The sequence below is a fragment of the Hyaena hyaena genome, unplaced genomic scaffold, assembly GCF_003009895.1.
Source record: "Hyaena hyaena isolate Hyena2069 unplaced genomic scaffold, ASM300989v1 scaffold_137, whole genome shotgun sequence".
NCBI lineage: Eukaryota > Metazoa > Chordata > Mammalia > Carnivora > Hyaenidae > Hyaena > Hyaena hyaena.
This window is the reverse complement of record NW_024080769.1, coordinates 2,173,729-2,198,192: the sequence shown is the minus strand read 5'-3', so window position 1 is coordinate 2,198,192 and position 24,464 is coordinate 2,173,729. Positions and strand designations below refer to the sequence as shown.

At 40.0% G+C, this 24,464-nt stretch overlaps 1 protein-coding gene across 1 annotated transcript in view; it reads right to left on the bottom strand.

Annotated features, from left to right (window-relative positions):
• PTPN9 (protein tyrosine phosphatase non-receptor type 9) overlaps positions 1 to 24,464 on the bottom strand; it is a 79,242-nt gene that overhangs the window by 11,492 nt on the left and 43,286 nt on the right. The window contains exons 5-8 of the mRNA XM_039238217.1: positions 21,784 to 21,889; positions 14,245 to 14,355; positions 12,145 to 12,473; positions 4,293 to 4,386 (exon numbers count right to left, since the gene is read on the bottom strand). Coding sequence (XP_039094148.1) covers positions 4,293 to 4,386; positions 12,145 to 12,473; positions 14,245 to 14,355; positions 21,784 to 21,889 — 640 coding nt within the window. The remainder of the gene's footprint in view (positions 1 to 4,292; positions 4,387 to 12,144; positions 12,474 to 14,244; positions 14,356 to 21,783; positions 21,890 to 24,464) is intronic.

Genomic DNA, 24,464 nt, shown 5'->3' with positions numbered 1-24,464 from the left:
GCAGCTGGTGGCTTAGTTGGTTGAGTGTCTGACTCTCGGTTTCAGCTTGGGTCATGATCTAGCAGCTTAAGGGTTTGAGCCCCTTGTCGGGCTCTGCACTGACAGTGGGGAGCCTGTTTGGGATTCTCTCTCTCTGCCCCTCCCTTGCTGTGCTCACTCCCTCTCTCTCTCTCTCTCTCTCTCAAGATAAATAAATAAACTTAAGAAAAAAAAGAAAGTAAAAAATCCTCACAGAATGCACATATTTGATACGGGATTGTATCTAAAATATATAGAGTTTTCACAACTCAGTATTAAAAAGACAATTCAAATTTATTTCTTTTTAATTTTTAAAAACTGTTTATTTATTTTTGAGAGAGAGAGCAAGAGAGGGAGACACAGAATTCGAAGTAGGCTCCAGACTCTGAGCTGTCAGCACAGAGCACGACACAGGGCTCAAACTCGCAAACTGTGAAATCATGATCTGAGCCAAAGTCGGACACTGAACTGACTGAGCCACTCAGGTACCATGACAACCCAATTTTAAAATGGGCAAAGAGGGGCGCCTGAGTGGCTTAGTCGGTTAAGCGTCTGACTTTCGCTCAGGTCATGATCTCGCGGTTCGTGGGTTCGAGCCCCACGTCGGGCTCTGTGCTGACTGCCAGCTCAGAGCCTGGAGCCTATTTCAGAGTCTGTATCTCCCTCTCTCTCTGACCCTCCCCTGCTCATGCTGTCTCTCTCTCTCTCTCCTAGAAATAAATAAAAATTAAAAAAAATAAAAATAAAAAGAAATAAATAAAATGGGCAAAGGATCAGAATAGCTATTTATTCTCTGAAATTTGCGGAATCAAACACTTAAAAAAAAAAAAAAAAGAATAGCTATTTATTTAAAGAAGATACACAAATGGCAATAAGCACAAGAAAAAATGCTTGACATTATTAGCCATCAGGGAAATGCAAATCAAAACCATAGAAAGTGGGGTGCCTGGGTGGCTCAGTAGTTAAGCATCACTCTTGATCTCAGCTCAGGTCTTGATCTCAGGGTCATGAGTTCAAGCCCCACACTGGGCTCCACACTGGGTGTGGAGCCTACTTAAAAATAAAAACAAAAACAAAACACATGAGATACCACTTCATACCCATTAGAACGGCTACAGGTACAAGTGGATAATAACAAATGTAAGCAAAGATGTGGAAAAACCAGAACCCTCACATACCCCTAGTGCAAATGTAAAAGGGTGCAGTCATGTTGGAAGGAAGACAGTATGGTGGTTCTTCCACAGTTTAAACACAGAGTTACCATATGACCCAGCAATTCCACTCCTGAGGGAGATGAAAACCTGTGTCCACAGAGAAACTTACACAAAAATATTCACAACAGCATTATTGGTAATAGCCAAAAATCGTATTCACTTTGTGAATGGATAAATAAAAGTGGGATATCCATGCAATGGCATATTATTTAGCAGTAAAATGGGGTGAAATACATGCTATGACATGGATGAATCTTGAAAACCTGCTGAGTGAAAGAGGCCAGACACAAAAGGCCACGTATTGTAAGATTCCATTTATATGAAATGTCCAAAATACACAAATCTCTAGGGACAGAAAGTATACGAGTTAGGGGAAAATAGGGTGTGACTGTGAAGGGTATGGGGTTTCTTTTTCAGGTGATAAAAATGTTCTAACGTTGATTGAGGTGGTTGCTCAACTCTGTGAATGTATGAAAAACCACTGAATTACACACTTTAAATGGGTCCACTGTATGGTATGTGAATTACACCTCAGTAAAGCTGTTATTACCGAAAAAGGAATCCGTTAAGATTTGTAGCACTGGTTCAACACCAAAAGGGAGGCAAGCCAAGCCACGTGAGCAGGAGCACCCTGTCTGTGCGGCCACACACGGAAGGCAAAGCGTGACTGGAGAAGGAAGAAAGCTATACCTCATTTCTAGGGCCATCAACAGCATGGGCCAAACACCCAGGCTCCTTTACTACCTGAATTAACACAAAGCAACAGCCAGACAAATTCAGAGGCGTCTCAATGAACAACTCTTGACTCATTCTCTTCTGGGGGCCTTCTCTCCTCTCCCAGTGTGCTCAGTATCTTACTTACTTCAACATCATTAGCTATTAGGGAGATTAAATAGGATTTAGTCTTTATTACTTTTATTATAACTTCTCACAAGATCTCTGCCAACGTCTTTTCATCTAAGCTGATAAAAGAGAAACATAGATGCAGCTACAGTGTCAAGTTTTGGTGTAACTAGTTGAGGGTATCTAGCAGTTACGATGAATAGCAGAGGGTGTGGAGGGGTATAGGAGGACAAGAGAAAAAAAGTTCCAATGTTAAACTAGAAAAAGCTGAGACTCCACTCTGCTCTGGAGAGGTCGGAGTGACTTGCTAATCCATAACTTGTTCTCCACTGGGTTCCACCACTTGGAAGGAAAACAGTCTGAATTGTCAGTATCCACAGACACCCTGAGAAGACATCTCCATCTTATGGTCATTGCTTGGGTACGTGTCAGTTAGGAGGTCAGTCTACCACCTTATCCTGTCATGAATTATTTAGTCAAGAGTTTCCTGCTTTCTCCTTCCAGAGCAGTTGATTTTGACCTCATACTACTAGTGTTCTACTCTGACTGAGACATCTTCACTGAGCTAAGGGACCAGCAGCAGCAGACCAAGCCAGCTAAATGCCTCACTTACTCCCAACCAGACTGCTCAATGCAGGGCCCACCGTAGTTAGTCAAAGCTATCCTCTGCCCAGCCTGGCACATTCGAGTGGTACATCCTGCAGGACCCAGCGAGAAGGCACAGAAAGTACAAAGGATTTACCTGGTACATGCCAATCAACGCTATTATATAAGTAGCATATGACATATAATATTATATATGTATATGTATGTATAAGATATATATATACACACATATGTATACACACACATATATATGGCTATTACTTTTGGAACTACCTTCATGCTTTGAAAAGAAATATCACCTCTTAAAAGGTGATATTCTTTTTTTTAACATTTATTATTATTATTTTTTAATGTTTTATTTATTTCTGAGAGAGAGAGAGAGACAGTGTGAGCAGGGGAGGGTCAGAGAGAGAGGGAGACACAGAATCTAAAGCAGGCTCCAGGCTCTGAGCTAGCTGTCAGCACAGAGCACGACACGGGGCTCGAACCCACGAACCATGAGATCATGATCTGAGCCGAAGTCAGAGGCTTAACCGACCAAGCCACCCAGGTGCCTCACTATTTCTTTATATAACTAAGGATACAGGCTTTCAGTAAGTATTCTTGTCTCTGAGAGCACTAGGAAATAAAATCAGTAATATCAGAAGAATCATCAGACATTAAAACTGATGGGGTGCCTGGGTGGCTCAGTCAGTTAAGCGTCAGGTCAGGTCATGATCTCACACTCGTGAGTTTGAGAGCCCTCTATCGGGCTCTGGGCTGACAGCTCAGAGTCTGGAGCCTGTTTTGGATTCTGTGTCTCCCTCTCTCTCTCTCTCTCTCTGCCCCTCTCCTGCTCATGCTCTGTCTCTCAAAAACAAATTAAGCATTGTAAAAAGAGGACTTAAAAAAGAATAAGTGAATGATTATGCCACAGAGAATGCACAAGATACAGGATAAATGAAAAGAAAAACCTGTGTTAATGTTATGCTAATAGACTTTTCTGGCTTAGGATAAACTTTTCAGTGACAATACCTAAAAATTATGTGCTCTGGAAAACTGGCTCAGGAAGTAGCTCAAATGAGGACAAAGATACTGATGTTAAAGGTCTATGTGAAGAGTTTCACTAAATATTTATATTAGTATATTCTATGTGTGATTTTTAATATGAACAGATATGGTCAAATTAATACATTAGATAATATAATCAATTGACCACTTCAACTCTATCCCTAGATATTTTGTTGTCCAAATAACTAGGGATATTAGTTGTCCAAAATTATTTTCATATCTTCTAGATGGAAAAGTCCCTTACAGTTAGAGTTGCCTTGTATTGATACATATACACTCACTAACATGGCAGGCAATGGGACTATCATTTTACAACAAATGAGTAAAGGAGAAATCACTGAACATTTATCAAGCACCTACAATATACCAGACCTGGTCCATTTAATTTCTGCTTAGTACTGTGAGATGGGCTGATAAGGTAACAGACTAGTATATAGCAAAGTTAAAACCCCGTCTGATCTCTCTGGCTTAGAGTCTATGTTCTTTCTGCTACGGTATTAGTGAGCTTCACTTTGAAAAGTCTCCCTCAGTGCTCCTGAAAGACAGTATTTATGTGACTACCTGAGTGTGGCCACTTCGTTTTGTCAACTTCACTCTCGTTTGGTCCAGACAGGGCACATCCCCATAGCGGTTCTTCTCTAGGTTTCCCGGAGACCTGCAGAAAATGAAACGGACAAACTAAAACAAAGACAGAGAAAAGGTGGAAGCAGTGTGTATGTGTGCATACGAAGTGTGGCAGTGCAAAGGTGAGTATTGGTCACTGCTGGCGGTAGAGACCTGAATCTTTTCATTGCCTTGTCTATCCATAGTCCATATCATTCAACATTTTTTATGATATGTACGTATTCCTGTGGAAATAAAGATATTTCCATTGGAAAGAGAAAAGGAGAGGGAAATAAGGGTACAGTACCAAGAAAAATCCAGCTGCTAATAAACCTAAGTCCAGTTTAATATGGTAGGTTGACAATATATGTTTGACTCCACTTCATCTAGTAGCCTCACTAAAAATGACAATAAAGGCACTAATTGGTACAAATCCCAAAAGTGACGTCAGAGACATCAGCAGACAAAGAGTGAAATCCATTCTGGCAGAGAGAAAATAGATGGTAACATTTTTGCTGACTTTGGCCACATGCAGAAAACTAGGACCCATAGAGGTATCTAGAGAGGCACAACGGCTCACTCTCACACCTCCCACACCTTGGAAGGCAGTGTGAGGCATAGGGCTAAAAATAGAGGAATAAATGAAAATCTGAATGACAGACAGTGAGAATCCCCTGCCCTCTTCTCGCTGTCCTATCCCGTCTTACACTTATATCCGATCTTGGACCCCACCAGGCAAGAGAGTGGAGAATTCCTCTCTGGAGAAAGTGAATACCCGCACATGAAAGAATTTTGTCATTTGGAGTACACCAACAACAAGCTAGCTGATCACTTAAACTTGAAGATCACCCATGCCAATAGCATTTCCAAGCAGCATTTAAGGACTCTACTCGTAAGTAGAGCACTAATAGCCAAAAACTTCCAGGTAATTACAGAAAACCCAACACAAAAAAAGAGACCAATCAAACACATGGCAGGAAAAAAGCACAAAAGAGAGTCAGTAAGAGCAAATAAGTTCTAAAAAGCTATAGTTAACACCCTCAGAGAGAAAAAGGTACTATATATATGAAATAAGATCAGGGTGCTCTGAGAGAAGAACAGAGAAGAAAAGCTCTTGGAGAAAGTTGAAGAGTTTTCCAGAATAAAACAAAAATTCAAAGTGATGAAAAAAATGAGAAAATTTTAAGCAAATAAGACAATCATTCTAGGGCAGGAGTCAGCAAACTCTGGCCTGGCCAACCTGTTTTTGTAAATAGAAGTTTTATTGGAACACGAGGCCTGTCAGTTTATTAATGGCAGAGCTGATTATACTTTCAACAAAGATTATAAAGGCCCACAAGCCTAAAATATTTACTATTTTGCCTTTCCAGAAAAAGTTTGTCAATCTCTGCTCTGGGAGATCTACCCAGGCTGCTAGAAATATTCCAGAAAAAAAGAACTGCTATAATACAAGGAAAGAAAGAATGAAAAAGAGCTAATGTAAAAAAAAAAAGTCCTACAACTAAAGAACACAAACCTTCAGGGGAAAGAACCTATCAAGCACCCAACAAAATGAATGGACAAAAAAAAAAAAAAAAAAAAAAAAGGACCCACATCAAGCAAGGTATATTGGTGTGAAATTTTTAAATGGGAAGATAGAGATGATCTAAAACTGTCCAAAAAGACTTGAGAAGGCTTAAGGATAACATCAGATGATTTAGGAACATGGCTACTAAATACAAAGGGATTGTTTAAAAAATTCTGTGGCATAATTATTTCCAACCTAGAATTCTATGCTCTGACAAAATTTAAGAAAGAAAATGGGGGGACCCATTAACTAAGAAACAATAAAGGAAAATGAGGAGAGAAATCAGGAAAAGGCTGAGGAGCAAGTCCAGACAACAACAACCTCAGTTTAGACTAGAGCAAAAAAACCCCCAAAATTCTGGAAGTGAGGAATCCAGGGGAAGAAAACAAACAATTCATTATGTCATATATTTGACCACTTGGAAAATACTAAGAATAGTATAAAATAAATTTAATTAAGCATGGGAAAAAAATAAGGCTAGGAACATGGAAAACTAAAAACAAATTTAAAGATCAAGTAATTAACTCCAGAAGAAACAAAAAATTGAATTGATAAAATTTAATATATTTGATTTCCTAGAAGCCCATTTAGTTCTGCAGTAGAAAAGATTACATAGTCATAATAATGTGAACAGTAACTACTGACTCAATAAAAAATGTAACATAATTATATTGGAAAAACAGTCAAAAGGGAATTGGAGAAGGAGTATAAGAGCCAAAGCTTACCTACCACAGAAATCAATAAAGAGCATTATAAGGACTTTATTTAGAATCACAGAAGAAATACCAGAAGAAACAACTATAACTGTTGAAAATGGACACCTAAGGGCACCTGTGGGGCTCCATCAGTTAAGCATCCTTCTTCATTTTTGCTCAGGTCATGATCTCAGGGTCCTGGGATCAATCCCCCACTGGGCTCCACGCTTAGCTTAGAGAATATTAGCTTAACATTCTCTCTCTCCCTCTCTCTCTGCCCCTACCCCACTTGTGCTTATTCTAAATAAAATTAAAAAAAAAAAAAAGAAAGAAAGAAAACTAAATAGAAACCTAGTGGAACCAAGGGTAAGGATGGAGATTGCCATTAATTTCGTCATTCCTTTTCTTTGGTACTATCTGGGTTTTTTTTTTTAATGTATGTATGTATGTATGTGGTATATGTATTAAAAACAAAAAATTACTAAAATATAAACATTAATATAAAATAATACTCTATTTTATCCCTAGGCACTAATATATATGTAACAGAATAAGCAAAACAGACTGGAGGAAACATACCATATTCATACTAGTTGAGACTGAGGGTGAAGATTAGAAGGGATTTATAATGAATTCTTTCTTTTATATAACGAAAGATGGAGCAAATATGCCAAAATATTGTAAATTGTCAGTATCAATTCTGGTAATAGGAACATAGTTGTTTATCATGTTATATTCTGTACTTTTCTATATTTAAAAAAATTCTCTCTTCCCACACAAATAAGCCCAGCTGATATTTTACAAAGCTCTAAGGACAATTCAATGGAGGAAGAATTTTTCAGCAAATGTGCTGGAGCAATTGGATATCCAGAGGCTTGTAGGCGCGCGCACACACACACACAAAATCAACATCAACCTAAACCTTACATCTTAGATAATGGATCGCAGAATTAAATAAATGTGGGGGCACCTGGGTGGCTCAGTCGGTTAAGCGTCCAACTTTGGCTCAGGTCATGATCTCACGGTTCGTGGGTTTGAGCCCTGCGTTGGGCTCTGTGCTGACAGCTAGCTCAGAGCCTGGACCCTGCTTCAGATTCTGTGTCTCCCTCTCTCTCTGACCGCCCCCTGCTCATACTGTCTCTCTCTCTCTCAGAAATAAATTTAAAAATTTTTAAATAAATTAAGGGGCGCCTGGGTGGCTTAGTCGGTTAAGCGTCCGACTTTCACTCAGGTCATGATCTCGTGGTTCGTGGGTTCGAGCCCCGTGTCAGGCTCGGTGCTGACTGCCAGCCCAGAGCCTGGAGCCTGTTTCAGTCTGTGACTCCCTCTCTCTCTGACCATCCCCTGCTCACGCTGTCTCTCTCTCTGTCTCCTAGAAATAAATAAAACATTTAAAAAAAATTTTTTTAAATAAATGTGAAACATGATACTATAAAACTTTTAGGTAAAAAAGAGAGAAAATCTTTGGAAGCTAGGGTTAGATGTTCTTGGATTTGACATCAAAAGGAAAAACTGATTAAAGGACTTCATCAAAATAAAACCTTTTGCTTCACAAGGGACCCTTGTTAAGAGGATGAAAAGATCAGCTACAGGCTAGAAGAAAATACTCATAAGCCAGTATCCAACGAAGAACCTATATCTAGAAAATGTTTTTAAAAATTCTCAAATCTCAACACTTTTTTTAAAAATATCCAAACAGAAAGTGGGCAAAGGCATATTTTTACAAAAAGGATATACAGATGGTACATAAGCACATGAAGAGATGTTCAATATCATTAACTATTAGAGAAATGTAAATTATACCCACAATGGGATCTCATTACACACCAATCAGGACAGCTAAAATAAAAAATAGTGGCAACATCAAATCCTGGGGAGGATGCAAAGAAAATGGATCATTAGTTCATTGCTGGGGGGCGGGGGGGGAGGTATGCAGAATGGTACGACCACTCTGGAAAAGAGCTGGGCGGTTTCTCATAAAACTGAACATCCAATTACCATGCGACCTGGCCATCACACTCATGGATATTTATCCCAGAGAAATGCAAGCTTATGTTCACAAAACCTAGGCACAAACATTCATAGTAGCTTTACATGTAATAGCCAGAAACCCTACACAACCTAGTTGTCCTTTTACAGGTGAATGATTAAACAAACGATTCATCCTATGCAACACTACCTAGCAATAATAATAAGAAATTTGTGTGAATCTTTAAGGAATTATACTGAGAGGAAAAAGCCAATCCTAAAAGGTTCCATATAGTATGATTCCATTTATTTTTTTAATATTTACTTATTTTTGAGAAAGAGAGACAAGAGTGTGAATGAGGGATGGGCAGAGAGAGAGGAAGACAAAGAATCTGAAATAGGCTCCAGGCTCTGAGCTGTTGGCACAGACCCTGACACGGGGCTTGAACTCATGAACTGCGAGATCATGACCTGAGCTGAAGCCGATGCCTAACTAACTGAGCCACCCAGGCGTCCTGATATGATTCCATTTATATAATAACATTCTTGAAATGACAAGATTAAAATAATGGAGACCACATGAGTTGTTGCAGGGGTGAGGGATGGGGAAGGGTGGGACCAGGGAATGTGGTGATATAATTCTTCTGTATCTGACTGTAGTGATGGATACACAAAACAACATGTGGATTAAAGACTGCATAGAACTAAATACACACACACACACACAAACATACTCTAAAACTGGAGACATCTGAACAGACTGGTGTATAATATCAATGTCAATATCCTGGTTGTGATATCATATTATACTTTTAGAAGATGTTATCATGGAAAACTGTGGAAAGGGTACATGTAATATCTCTGTTATTTTTACAACTTTATATTAATCTACAATTATAATAAAATGATAAATTTTTAAATTTATTTTTTATTTTTTTGAAAGATGTGGAAGAGTTACAACATTAAAAAATTTTTTTAGTAAAACATAAACATAAAAAACATAAAAACATAAAAAAGTAAGTAAAACACTTACTTTTGAGAAGGAGAGAGACAGCATGAGCAGGGGACAGACAGAGAGAGAAGGAGACACAGAATCTGAAGACAGGCTCCAAGCTCTGAGCTAGCTGTCAGCACAGAACTCGACATGGGGCTTGAACTCACAAACCGTGAGATCATGACCTGAGCCGAAGTTGGATGCTTAACCAACTGAGCCACCCAGGCACCCCAAAAAATGATAAATTTTTTAATGTTTATTTATTTTTGAGAAAGAGAGAGAGAGAGAGAGAATGCAAGCCAGTGGAGGAGGGACAGAAAGGGAGACACAGAATCTGAAGCAGGTTCCAGGCTCTGAGCTGCCAGCACAGAGCCCAATGTGGGGCTCGAACCCATGAACCATGAGATCATGACCTGAGCCAAGACCAGACACTCAACTGACTGAGTCACCCAGGTGCCCCTAAAATTTTTTAAAAACATCCTTTGAAAAAATGGTGTAGGGGAGAAGAAAAAAGAGAAAGAAGGTCTTGGTCCATGGCATTCTGGACCATAAGTACTCTGATATCTACTTCATAATCCAGAATTCCAAGGGAGACACAGCTTGTTCTCTAGAAGTAGTTTTACTGGAACTTGGTATAAGACAGAGACCCGGAGCTGATGAGGATTCTGGGTTCTAGCTCTTGACGTGGGCAGCTCATTCATTCAATGCAGTCAAACCTAGGAAGTCCTTCCACAGGGCTGGGAAGTGTTCTCTGACGATAACATGATAGCTGGTTTGGGTGATGCCAAGAGGACAATCAAACTTGCTTTTTATATTGGGTGGGGGGGGACCACGGTAGAAATGACATTTCAAGGACTTCACGGCAGAAGTACCCAGGACAAGTATGCATGCTCCTGGAGCAGCCCAGTACTTGTCTCTGCTCCATAATACTTCCTTGATTCAAAACTACAGGGGGAGGGGGTGCCTGGGTGGCTTAGTGGGTTAAGCGGTGACTTCAGCTCAGGTCATGATCTCACAGTTCATGGGTTCAAGTCCTGCGTCGGGCTCTGTGCTGACAGCTTAGAGCCTGGAGCCTGCTTCAGATTCTGTGTTTCCCTCTCTCTGCCCCTTCCCCATTCATGCTCTATCTCTCAACAATAAATAAATGTTTAAAAAACCTTTTTTTTTTAAACTACAGGGGAAACACTGGTTGGGAGAAAGACTGGATGCATACAGAGACTGTAAGCTGGTAAGAAAGAAACAGCTGTGTGGGAGAAAATACTCTCTCCTCTTGAAAACTACGCTGCTTTCTTGTTTTTTCTCTTACTTCCTTTTGCATTCTTATTCTGCTTCTTGACTTCTCAGTTGCTTCTTCTTCTTACTTATCTGCTTCCTAACTCATTCTTTTCCCTCTTTCGTTTTGCTTAAAGGCTCTCTCCCTGAATCTTTATAGCACACTGACTAAGCTGGACAGGAATTACAAGGGGGAAGAGGTATTCACAGAATCATCGATTCCAAAATGTAAGCTACACAGGTAGGTAGATATCAGAGACTAACATCACCTATTACACAGAGGGAAACTGGGGTGCAGGGAGGGGAGATAACTTGCATAGATCACAGGGGGGACTTGTGGCTATGCTGGACCTTGAGCCCGGGACAGTTTCCCTAATTTTCAACAGGGCTTGACTTGGAGACACAGAAATTTCTGCTGCAGCCAATGAAAACACGCTAACATGTATGAAGGCAGCGGTAAAGAGACATGATCTATGCCCTATGGCCAACAATACCTACTGAATAATTATGAACCAGTTATAAATTAGCCAGGTAGTTCTGTAGTCGGATTTGAAGAGAAGGAAAATCCCACAGAGTTTAAATGCCTAAGAGTTAATTCTTTTCTGTTGCTGGCTGTGAATTATTTTAAGTGTTCCAGTACCCCTCCTCAGAAAGCAAAGTGGCTGTGTGCGTGTGCGTTTATTTATTTATTTTTTTAGAAAGTAATGTTATAGGGGCGCCTGGGTGGCTTAGTCGGTTAAGCGTCCGACTTTCGCTTAGGTCATGATCTCGCGGTTCGTGGGTTCGAGCCCCGCATCGGGCTCTGTGCTGACTGCCAGCTCAGAGCCTGGAGCCTGTTTCAGTCTGTGACTCCCTCTCTCTGACTCTCCCCTGCTCACGCTGTCTCTCTCTCTCTCTCCCAGAAATAAATAAAAAAATATAAAAAAAAAAAAAAAAAAAGAAAGTAATGTTATATATTATAAATGCTCTAGGGAGAAACTGCCCAAATAGAGAGCCCACATTTTTGAGCCAACATTTTTGTTTCTTCTTAAAAACACTTGCATTTCAGAAAAAGATTTTGAAATGTGTTCATCGTTACTTGGCTCCCCTATCGGTACTAAAGACCCAGAGATTTCAAAGTATAGGATATTGGCAACAAGCACCAAAGCAGGAGATGCCTCTTTCTGGATGAGAAAATCATCATCTATGTGAGAGTCATGCTCCTTAACACAAGGAATAGCCTCCATTACAGAAATGAGATGCTGAAGAGCTGTTGCCAGCACGTGCCAGAGGAACATGGGTAGCCGACTGCCGGCCCAGACCCCTCCTACTTACATCGAGCAGTGGAAAGTGCCAACAGGGTTCTCCCGGCGGATGTCTTCGTACTCCTCGTATATCCCCCGTTTTTGTCGGGTGCTAACATAGTCCATCAACTCTTGGATGGTCATGGCGTGGGGACCCGGAACGTGTACCGAGTCCCAGTCTAAGGCAGGAGGGAGGGAGAACAGGATGATCTCATCGAAGGGATCTGGGTGGCCGTTCATCTGGGGTAGGAACTGGAAATTCCAAGTGGTGAGGTCAATTTTGACGTACCCACCCAGGTTTTCTGGAAGGCACTCCCTGGGCAGGTGCTGGGTGACCTCAGCTGTCTTTAATATCTGAATCTGGAAGGCCAGAAAGAACCATGTGAGTACACAGAGGAAAAAAAGACAGAGAAATTGAAGATAAAGAACAAATATGTTTATATTAGGTTTGAAGAAGGGGATGAGATTTGCTTGAAGTACGTGGTACGCTTGTGTAAGAGGTAGGCTGCAGTTCATCTGCCTGGGATGAAAGTCCTTTTCCCAAGTGTCTGACTTCCCAGAATGTATATCAAGTTCATTCCTGGAATTAGGAGCCCTTTTATATATCTTGAAAGATCGGTACCATGAACAAAGTCTTTTATACAATTAACAAGGCTTCGCAGTGCCGTCTCATGCAGGTATTTGCCTTTTTGAGTACTAAGAATGCACAGGTAGTGATTTTTTTGGTCAACCCCATACTAAAGCAACTCTAAGCCTGGTGCTTTACTCACAGCTCAGTATGGATGTTCTCAAAGATAGCTTTCTAGGAAACTAACATAAGACCAGCCACCCAGAGACAGAGTAGCCCAGGAAAACTGCCAGAACAGTAATCCTAAGGCTTCAATACAGCCTTACTGGACCACATTAGCCTAGATGGTTCTCCATGAAATCTGTGAGGAATGGGAATGCTTGTCTCTCTTACTGTTGCCTCTTCTTGGAATGTCCTCTTTTCCCCCTCAGCCTCTTCAAGGAGCAGCTTATAAAGCTCACCTCTTCTGTGAAGTCCTCCCTGACTGTCAGAGACCATATTCTCCTCTGTGCTCCTGCAGAGCCACAGTTCTCTGCACGTCTGTATCTTCATTATCAGGGCCATGAGCTTCTCAAAGGTAAGGAAAATCTCCCTCAATTTTTAATTCCCAGGGCCCAGAGCCGGGACTGTAAAGGTACTCATGTATTTTGAGTTTATATGCACATTTATACTTATGTACAACAAGTGCAAGAACTTGCCTGAGGGGTCCTCTCAAAGAGTTACCTTGGAGAAGACCTCTCCTATTCTCAGTCACTAGGTCTCCCAGCACTTCCACAGAGCCAAATGTCTTCAGTTTCCTCCTCCAACACAAGTCTCCTCAGCTATAAAGATCTGCATTGTAATCACTGATATAATCTCCTAATTCTATACTACAAACATCTCTAATCATATTTCACAACAATTCTATTATCTTATTATGTCAATGCCCTTTCTTTCAAGGGTGACAAATGAATGAATGAATAAAACCATAATCTTTCAGTCCTGGAACATTCAGGGGATAATAAGAGACTTAAGATAAATTTAGAAAACACTTTTGAAGCTAGGAAGCCACAAGTCATTTTCAGAGAAAATGCCAGAAATGGAAATGGAGAGATAGCGTGAGAGATTCTCCCCTACCACCCAGTGGTCAAAGGGACAGATTAGTATTCCCAGTTGAACAAATTCAAACACCAGTTCAACTAATGCCATTTCATTAGAGATTGTTAAGTTTGCATGCATAGCGCTAGGCTAAATTCTGGAAGGAGGAGCTATCCTGGAGTTATCCATGAGACACACCCCTTCAGTGCTATCATTATGCAAGGCGCTCTGGAGGGAGAGTGCCAAACAAACGTGTAGCTAGCTCCTAACTTCAGGGATCTTGGAAAACAGCGGGAGAGGGAGCCTGTACTGAGCTGAGTAAAGAATAAAGCAGAGAATACAAGTGGATATGCTAACGGAAGCAGAAGTCACTTTAGGAGACAAACCAGGAGAATTTTATTGAAGGTAAAGAATTAATTGGCAGGTTTCAACACTGGAGATGGGAATGTATCTAACCACCTCCAAAGAGAATAAAGCTTGCCTTACCCTCTCCCGGACTTTGTCCTTCAAGAGGAGGCTGATGATGGAATAGGGCACTCGGAACCATATTGGTGCCCCCACAATCAGCACTTTCTTCAAACGAGCAGGAAATGCTCCCTATGGAGAACACATGAAAGTTTAAAGTATCAATTAAGGCACACTGACTCCTGAGACTGTTCAGACCCAAAGTATAGGTTTTCTGCTCTTGTCCCCATCCTTACCCAGCAGGGGGAGTCTACAGCCTAATTTGGGTTTCATTTCAGTAACTTCAGAGATAGTTAAAATTTTTTAAATTATACACCTGAAACTAATATAACACTGTATGTTAACTATATTGAAATTAAAATAAAAATGTAATAAAAAATTAAAAGCTGATTTACTTTTAAAAGTTATGTTCTGGGTGCCTGGGTGCCTCAGTCATTAAGCATCTGACTTTGGTTCAGGTCAGGATCTCAGTTAGTCCCACATCGTGTGAGCTAGAGCCTGCTTCTCTCTCTCTCTCTCTCACCCTCTTCCTCTCTCTCTTCCCTTGTGGGATACTGTCTGTCTCTTCCCCTTGTTCACTTGTGCCCTCTCTCTCTCTCTCAAAAAAAAATTATGTTATGTTCTTATTAACATAAGCTTTATGGATCAAAAACTATACTGCCTTTGTCAGCATATATGTGTGCATCCTTAAGTTCTGTTTACAAAAACTTTAAGAAAAATTAAATCATGAATAAACAGAACATGAAAGAAACATCTCTCTCATAACCTTTAATTCTGACATTTGTGTGTTTATAATCATTTTTTAACCCATCTCTTCATCTATTTTTGTATTCATTTATTCAATCAATAAATACAATCTAGTGGACTCATGGTCAAATGAGACATAAAGGGAAGGAGACACCTGATCTGCACAAAACATAAGAATAAAAGAGTATTCATTCCTAATCCACAGCTCTTGGTTTCCTTTGGTTTAATATGCCAGCCCTTCTCATGGGCAGGGATACCAAGTAATATTGGTATTACTGGAAAGAAATTACTCCTAAGGAATAAAAAAACAAACAAAAAGAAAATTGTAGCTAAATATGTTCTACTACTTTCTCCCTATTCTTTTTCAAAAACCTGATTCTCAATTTGACATGTCACTCTCTGGCTACTCTTCCACTGATCTGCAGGGGTCCATGAACATTCCCAATAGAGAAGATACAGCATCTAGAGCAAAATGTTCCATGGGTATCTTCACTAATGTCTGAGAAACTACCTCTCAATTCTTCCCTCAAAGATAAAATAATTTATTTCAGGGCCCAAAAAGCCAAGGTCAGATCAAAAACCAGTCTGGAGAAATACCTATATTTCCATGAAATTATAAATAAAAAGTGGAAGCCATTATATCTGTTTCTTTAGAGCAAAGAACTACACACACTCAGGCCTGTTCCCATTTTAATGACTGTTTGGCATCCACATATACTGTTGATGGGACGGGAAATAGTTACATCTTCTAGAAGGCATCTGGCATTATACATCCTTAAAAATGTGCATATCCTCTGATCAAGTAACTCTATCCTAAGGAAATAACCAGAAACACAAAGATTTATGAACAAAAATGTTTACTGCAGCTTTATTTTTGATAGTTAAAAATAGCACTTTAAAACTGGAAAGAATATATATGTCTGAAAATGGGTAGAGGTTAATAAAAATGATATTGTAATAAGATTATTATATAACCTTTAAAATGAAGATTTCAGGGGCACCTGGGTGGCTCAGTCAGTTAAGCATCCGACTTTGGCTCAGGTCAGGATCTCACAGTTCATGGGTTCAAGCCCCGCGGCGGGCTCTGTGCTTACAACTAGCTCAGAGCCTAGAGCTTATTTTCAGATTCTGTGTTTCCCCCTCTCTCTGACCCTCCCTTGTTCATGCTGTCTCTCTCTCTCAGAAATAAATAAAAACATTAAAAATAAAATAAAATAAAATAAAAATTTCAAAGATTTTTTTTACAACTTTGGAAAATGCCCACAATATAATCTTTTTTTTTTTTAATGTTTTTTATTTATTTCTAAGAGAGAGAGAGAGAGAGACAGCGTGAGCAGGGGAGGATCAGAGAGAGAGGGAGTCACAGAATGAAACAGGCTCCAGGCTCTGAGCTGGCAGTCAGCACAGAGCCCGACGCGGGGCTCGAACCCACGAACCGCGAGATTATGACCCAAGCGAAAGTCGGACGCTTAACCGACTAAGCCACCCAGGCGCCCCCCACAATATAATCTTAATTAAACTAAACAAGATCAAAACTATAACCTTAATTTTGTTTAAAAAATTATATACATATTTCACAAAGAAAAAAGATTATAAAGAATTATATCAAAAGTTAAACAGAGTTTCTCTCTGATAAGTGACATTATGAGTTGTTATTTTCTATAATAGTATTACTTTTATTTTTTACAACCTTATTTAAAATGTTTACATCCTCTTTTTTAAATGTAATCTCTAGGGGCACCTGACTGGCTCAGCTGGCTAGGTGTCTGACTCTTGATTTCTGCTCAGGTCATGATCTCACAGTCTATGGGTTTGAGCCCTGCATTGTGCTCTGAAGTGACAATTCAGAGCCTCCTTGTGCTCTTTCCTTGCCCACTCCCCACCCCCACTCATGCTCTCTCTCTCCCTCAAAATAAATAAACAAACTTCAAAAAAAAAAGTAATCTCCATGTGCAATGTGGGGCTCGAACTCATGACCCAGGGATCAAGAGTTGCATGCTTTACTGACTGAGTCAACCAGGTGCCCCTAAAATGTTTGTATCCTTGGATCCAGTAAGCCTACTCCTAGGTATCCACAAGCAAACTATTTTATGTGCAAAGATATGAATACAAAAAAGTGTTGAGAAAACTGTTTATTATAACAAATGGGAAGAAACATCCAATGACATAGAAATGGTTAAATAAATTATAGTAAATGCAGGATAGGCAATTATTCAGCAATTACAAGTGTTCATAAAATAAAGTTGTTGGAGCTCATTGTATCTTGAAATTGTATGAACATAATTAAGACCATATTGAAAAACATCTAGAATAAAGTGTCATACCCAAAAATGTCAATACTTTTTATTTTTGCATATTATCAAAGGCAGTATTTCTTTTTTTTTTTTAATTTTTATTTATTTCTAGGAGAGAGAGAGACAGCGTGAGCAGGGGAGGGTCAGAGAGAGAGGGAGTCACAGAATGAAACAGGCTCCAGGCTCTGAGCTGGCAGTCAGCACAGAGCCCGACGCAGGGCTCGAACCCATGAACCGCGAGATCATGACCTAAGCGAAAGTCGAACGCTTAACCGACTAAGCCACCCAGGCGCCCCGAGGCAGTATTTCTTTTTAATGTATACTAGTCTGGGTTGTCCAAAATGTTCTACAATGAAAATTTTTTCTGATTATTACAGAATTTTAAGTATAAAAGATAAATATGAAAAAAATGAGCCACCCTATAAACAATAATCAGCATAAAAATATAATGGTAAAAACATCTGATTTATAGTAACACTTATGCACACACACTATCTCTCTCCATATCTTTTTCTCCCTGAAAGTCATTGGTCTTACAAAAAAGATGATTTATATTTAGTGACTGCTATGTTTTTATATGTATGTATATATATATATTTTTAGCTTAGGAATAAACTACATAAGACACGTGTAAGATAAATAAAATAATTTTAAAATGTTATTGAAAGACATAGCAAAAGACTTTAAAAAAAAGTACAGCATTCTTGAATGGGAGATAATAACATTATAAAGATCAATTCTCCCTAAAGTAATTGTTAATTCATTATAGCCAAATAAAATCTGAGTGTTTCATTTCGCCCAAACATAACTGAATGACTCTAAAATTCATCTAATCAAAAGATGATTTTTTAAAAAAATTTTCTCATCAGATTTAAAATTTGGAAAAAGTGGTTATCCTCTGGAGAATGGCACTGGGTTTCAGAGACTTTTCCTTGAGTTGCTTTTTAACTGCTTTTATAATAAAGAGCTAGGAGTGCCTGGCTGGCTCAGTCAGTAGAGCATGCAACTTTTTTTTTTTTACATTTATTTATTGATGGTGAGAGAGAAAGTACCTGAGCACAAGCAAACGGGGGTTGGGGGGGAGGAGCAGAAAGAGAGGAAGAGAGAATCTTAAACAGGCTCCATGCTGTCAGTAGCATGGAACCCCACGCAGGGCTCGAAGCCAAGAACCAAGAGATCATGACGTGAGCCAAAATCAAGAGTCGGCTGCTTAACCGATTGAGCCATCCAGGCATCCCATTTTTTTTTAAAGATTTTATTTTTGGGGCACCTGGGAGGCTCAGTTGGTTGTGCGTTGGACTGGCTCAGGTCATGATCTCAGGTTCATGAGCTAGAGCTCCTCATGAGGCCCTGGGATGGCAGCACAGAGCCTGCTTGGGATTTTCTCTCTCTCTCTCTCTCTCTTTCTCTGTCCCTTCCCCACTCATGCACATGCTGTCTCTCAAAGATAAACAAACTTAAAAAAAAAAAAAGAAAGGTTTTATTTTTTTTTTAAGTAATCTCTACATCCAGCGTAGGACATGAACTCACAACCCCAAGACCAAGAATCACATACCCCACCAACTAAGCCAGCCATGCGCCCTTGAGTGTGCGACTCTTGATCTCAGGGTTGTAATATGTTCCAGCCCCATGTAGGGTGTAAAGTTTACTTTAAAAAATAAATTAAAAAAATACAAATACGATACTACAAAATACAATAAAATAAAGAAGAACTAGTTATAAAATAAAGTTTGTTTTCAATATGCATGTTACGTATCAATAAAAATTTAAGTTTTTTAAATGTTTTTATTTATTATTGAGACAGAGAGAAACAGAACATGAGTGGGGGAGGGTCAGAGAGAGAGGGAGACACAGAATCCGAAACAGGCTCCAGGCTCCGAGCTAGCTGTCAGCACAGAGCCTGGAGCCTGCTTCGGATTCTGTGTCTCCCTCTCTCTCTGACCCTCCCCTGCTTGTGCACTCTCTCTCTCTCCCTCTCAAAAATAAATTTTAAAAAATTTAATAAAAAAAAAAGTGAAGGAAGGGGCGCCTGGCTGGCTCAGTCAGTAGAGCATGAAACCCTTAATCTCAGGGTTGTGAGTTCAAGCTCCACATTAGGGGTAAAAAAAAAAAAAAAAAAAAAAAAGTGAGGTGGGGGAAAAATGAGGAACTACACTTACTGACACAGAGTAACCCATGACATGGAAAGAGGACAGAGACACAATTAACTGTTAAATAAAAAATGGCAAGTTGTAATCACTGGATATAGAACTCCATATTTGTAAAGAAAAGAAATCATATATCATTCTCATCAATAAAAAGAACTGAATCACAGTTCCCAATCACAATCCTTTTGGCACAACAGGGATCTTAGGAATATGATGCGTGACAAACGCAAAGGGCCAGAAAACACCACGCGGTATAATATTCTCCTATAATACTCTCCCTCTGCGATCTGTTCTAAAGCTGTAAGAGTAAAGCCCTTCTCCAGCTCCAATGACACAGCACGCCTAGACTCTTAGATCAGTGTTTTTCACACTGTAGGTTCTCACTCAGTGGGTCCTTAAATTAATTTGGTGGCTCGTGAACTAATATTTTAAAATATGAAATAGAGGGGCACCTGGGTGGCACAGTCGGTTGAGTGTCTGACTTTGGCTCAAGCCATGATTTCACGGTTTGTGAGTTCGGGCCCCACATCAGGCTCTCTGCTGTCAACACAGAGCAGGCTCTGGATCCTGTCTCCCTCCCTCTTTCTCTCTCTGCCCCTCCCCTGCTGGATGTCTCTTTCTCTCTCTCTCTCAGAATAAACTTTAAAAATAATACATAAATAAAAAAGAAAGAAATAGAATAATCAAAGTGACTGTACATACTAAGGGTAAAGCTTGTTTTGTGAAATGCTTTTGTTTTGTTTTACAAATATATACACACAGATCCACACACCCTTATCCTGGGATTCTGAAATCTTATTTTTAAATTTTTTATAGTTTTTATTTATTTTTGAGATAGAGAGAGACAGAGCATGAGCGGGGAAGGGCAGAGAGAGAGCGAGACACAGAATCTGCAACAGGCTCCAGGCTCTGAGCTGCCAGTACAGAACCCAACGTGGGGCTCAAACCCTTGAACCGCGAGATCATGACTTGAGCCGAAGTTGGACGCTTAACTGACTGAGCCACCCAGGTGCCCTCCTGGGATTCTGAAATCTAAACAGCTCTGAAAACCTTACGTTTCTTTTCTAAGTTTGGTGCAAGAATTCATGGAGCAGTAAAATCTCACTGAAATGCCACAGGCCACTTATAGCCTTTATTCTTCTCCACTCATTGTAAATAATACATTTTGTTACAAATATATTTTTAATTTTTTAAAATGTTTATTTATTTTTCTTAAATAGTTTATTGTCAGGTTGGTTTCCATATAACACCCAGTGCTCATCCCAACAAGTGCCCTCCCCATGCCCATCACCCCCCTTCCCCTCTCCCCCATCCCCATTAGCCCTCAGTTTGTTCTCAGCATTCAAGAGTCTCTCATGGTTTATTTATTTTTGAGAGACAGAGAGAGAGAGAGAGAGAGAGAGAGAGAGAAATGAGTAGGGGAGGGGTAGAGAGAGGAGACACAGAATCCGAAGCAGGCTCCAAGGTCTGAGCTGTCAGCACAGAGCCCGACGTGGGTCTCGAACTCACATGCTGTGAGATCATGATCTGAGCCAAAGTTGGACGCCCAGGCTCCCCTTCATGGCAAATATATTAATGTTTGATTATAAAGTGGCATATATATCATATTATCTTTTAAAGTTCAAAATACTACAAAAATAACACATAAATAAACTTCAAAATATTACAAAATGCTTCTGGACTTAAGAGTTTGGGATAAGAGGGGCACCTGGGTGGCTCAGTCAGTTAAACATCTGACTTCAGCTAGGTCATGATCTCACCACTCATAAGTTTGAGCTCCACATTGGGGTCTGTGCTGACAGCTCAGAGCCTGGAGCCTGCTTCGGATTCTGTGTCTCCCTAGATCTCTGCCCCTCCCCCACTCGTACTCTGTGTGTCTCTCTCTCAAAAATAAACAAACATTAAAAAAATTTGTTTTAAGTTTGGGATAAGTAAGAACTTACCTATATACAGAACTCTACACACATGTGTATAGGTCAGTGAACATGCACTTTTGTATATGAAGTCAACATGTAAAACATAGTTCTGACTACACGGAGACAAAAAAAAGTCAAAGTCACTGGCTAAGTGACATTTGTCAGACACTAAGCGTATCTAGGCCTTCATTAATTCTTATTCTAAACAACTCTAGGAGCGGGACAACCCACCTTCATGACTCAGAAAGTTCCTGTGCGTTTCTTATTTTAATTCCTCCCACTTCACTTTTAAGACCATTTCGTATTCTGAGGAAGCAAATATTAGTCATCATTTACAGGTGACCTTTACACTGAACATAATGTCTGCAGTTTACATCATTCCGAAGTCTCCCTAAGAATGGAAAGAAGTATCCTAACCATTGAAGGAGAGTTGAGGGGGCCCTCTCACATCCTTACCTTCAGCAGGTTTAGGACTTTCTTGCCAAGATCCAGCTCAAAGTTGGTATAATTAGAACCACACATGTCATAGATAAACACCAGTCCATTCCTCTGAGTTTCAAAGCTGTAAACCAACCATTGAACAAAAACATTTGTAAGTAATAAGATGGATGAGGTGGGTTGAAAGCCTAGGGCAAAATCAGAGGTTGGGACAGATGCGGGACTACCTCCCAGAACACTGGTTTTACAAAGAGATGATTTATCTTTGGTTTCTGCTATGCTTGATATGTTGCAATTTATAATAAAAAATACATATTTGGTCTTCAACATGGTTGCTGGCACAGAGCTAAAACTCTGGAATTCCTAAATGAAGAGAGAGTTAAAGGTGTCTCTTGTGATGTTAATAAGAGGACTTCTGGAATGCCCTTAGGCATCACTTAAGGATGGGGGTGGTTGCCAGGGGAACCAACCAGTGATTAGAGGGTTGGTACTTTTCATCCTACACCTCCTCCTACCCCACCTTCCCCCCAGGGAAAGGGACTGGATATTGAGTTCAATCTCAAACAGCCAATGATTTAATCAATCATGCCCACGTGATGAAGCCTCCATAAAACGCCTAAAGGATAGGGTTTGGAGAGCTTCCAAATGGAGGTGCTGAAAGAGTGGCCCTCTCAGAGAGGGGATGGAAGCCCAGCCCCCCTTTCACTAAAGCTTTCCCCATGCATCCCTCCCCTCTAGCTCTTCTGGATTATATCCTTTTATAACAAATCGGTAACCTAGTAAGTAAAATGTTTCTCTGAGCCACTTTAGTAAATTCACTGAACCCAAGAAGGAGATCATTGGAATCTTCAATCTATATAGCTTGTTGATAAGAAGCACAGGTGACAACCTGAACTTGCCACTGGCATCTGTGTATGGGGGTGGGGGGTGAGGGAGATAAGTCTTGCAGGGTTGAAAACCTTTAACCTCTGGGATCTGATCTAACAGGTAGATAGTGTCAGAATTGAGTTGAATTGTAAATTGAAAACCTTTAACCTCTGGGATCTGATCTAACAGGTAGATAGTGTCAGAATTGAGTTGAATTGTAAATTGAAAACCTTTAACCTCTGGGATCTGATCTAACAGGTAGATAGTGTCAGAATTGAGTTGAATTGTAAATTGAAAACCTTTAACCTCTGGGATCTGATCTAACAGGTAGATAGTGTCAGAATTGAGTTGAATTGTAAATTATTGATGCATATTTATCAAGTGCCAAACTCCTAGGCTAGAAATGTTCCAGAGCATCTAGGTTATCAAAATTTGAACTGTTTCCTCCCAGGTTTCTGAATCTGCCTATCCAAATTTTGTAACATTCCATCTTCAACTCAAAAGCTTCCTCTTCCATAAAGACTTCCCTGATAACCATGATCCAAAAGGGGGGTACTGCCATCCTTTGCCCCCTTGTAGCCCCATAAATCTTCCTGTGGGATTATTTTATGGCTCTTAAAGCATTTCAACATTGTCTAGTCATCTGATTCTCTCCTAGGGGGCACAAACATATTTTGTTCATCACTCCCAGTAATCCCTAGCATAGTCCTTGCAAATAGGTACATGATAAATGGTCACTGAATTCTCATTCAGTGGACTGGAAGCCCACTGCTAAGAAAATACTTCAGACCTATTGGAAAATGTAAAACAAAGCTCTAAGCTCATTGACGGTGAATTTCTCTCTTAGGACTTGGAGGAAGAGAACAAACCCACACATGGTGTTGGGAAAGCATCTTGAAAAATAAGAGGTGGTGAGCTTATTACTAAATTGAGGTTAAGAACAGGTGAAGATATGAAAAGTATTCTTCAGTTCAATCTCCTTACTCCCTAAAGACTTCTCAAAGCTGCACTCTTCAACCAAGCCAGATCTTACCGGCTTCTGATCTGTACACCAAAAAGGTCATTAGGAATAAATCATATGTGGGGTGCCTGGGTGGCTTAGTCGGTTAAGCGTCCGACTTTGGCTCAGGTCATGATCTCACGGTTCGTGGGTTCGAAACCTGCGTTGGGCTCTATGCTGACAGCTAGCTCGGAGGCTGGAGGCTGCTTCGGATTCTGTGCCTCCCTCTCTTTCTGACCCTCCCCTGCTCATGCTGTCTCTCTCTTTCTCTCTCTCAAAAAATAAATAAAACATCAAAAAATTTTTATAAGGAATAAATCATATGTTTGGATTACTCACAGATGATAGCAATAGCTTTTTTATCTATTTAAAATTGAGAAGATTTTTTTGGCACAAAACGATCCTGAAATCAGAGGCCCCAATGTTATTTTGTATCCTAATTCTTTGCATGGTGAAAGTACCCACCCATGAAACAGCAAATATCTCTAATTCTAAGGCAGACCCAAGTTTCTCCAGCAGTTTCTGAGTTTCGAATGGTCCTAATGGGTTACAGTTAGCATTGAATCTTGACTTTTTTTTCCCTACTCAAGAGAGACTACAGTTCACCAAGATCAAAGATGCTGTTCCACGATTGACACAATTACTAAGTAGATTATCCAGGTGTGGACACTTCCCATTTCTCCAGTAGCTCATCAATGGCCAGATTCAAAGAACTATAGGTTCTCCCCTTCCAGTGCCAGCCTGCGGCAGAGGACTGGGACAAAGAGAAGTCAGTGCCAGGGGAAACAGAATTTAATGAAAAGAAGGTTCAGTGCAGAATGAAAACTGCCAA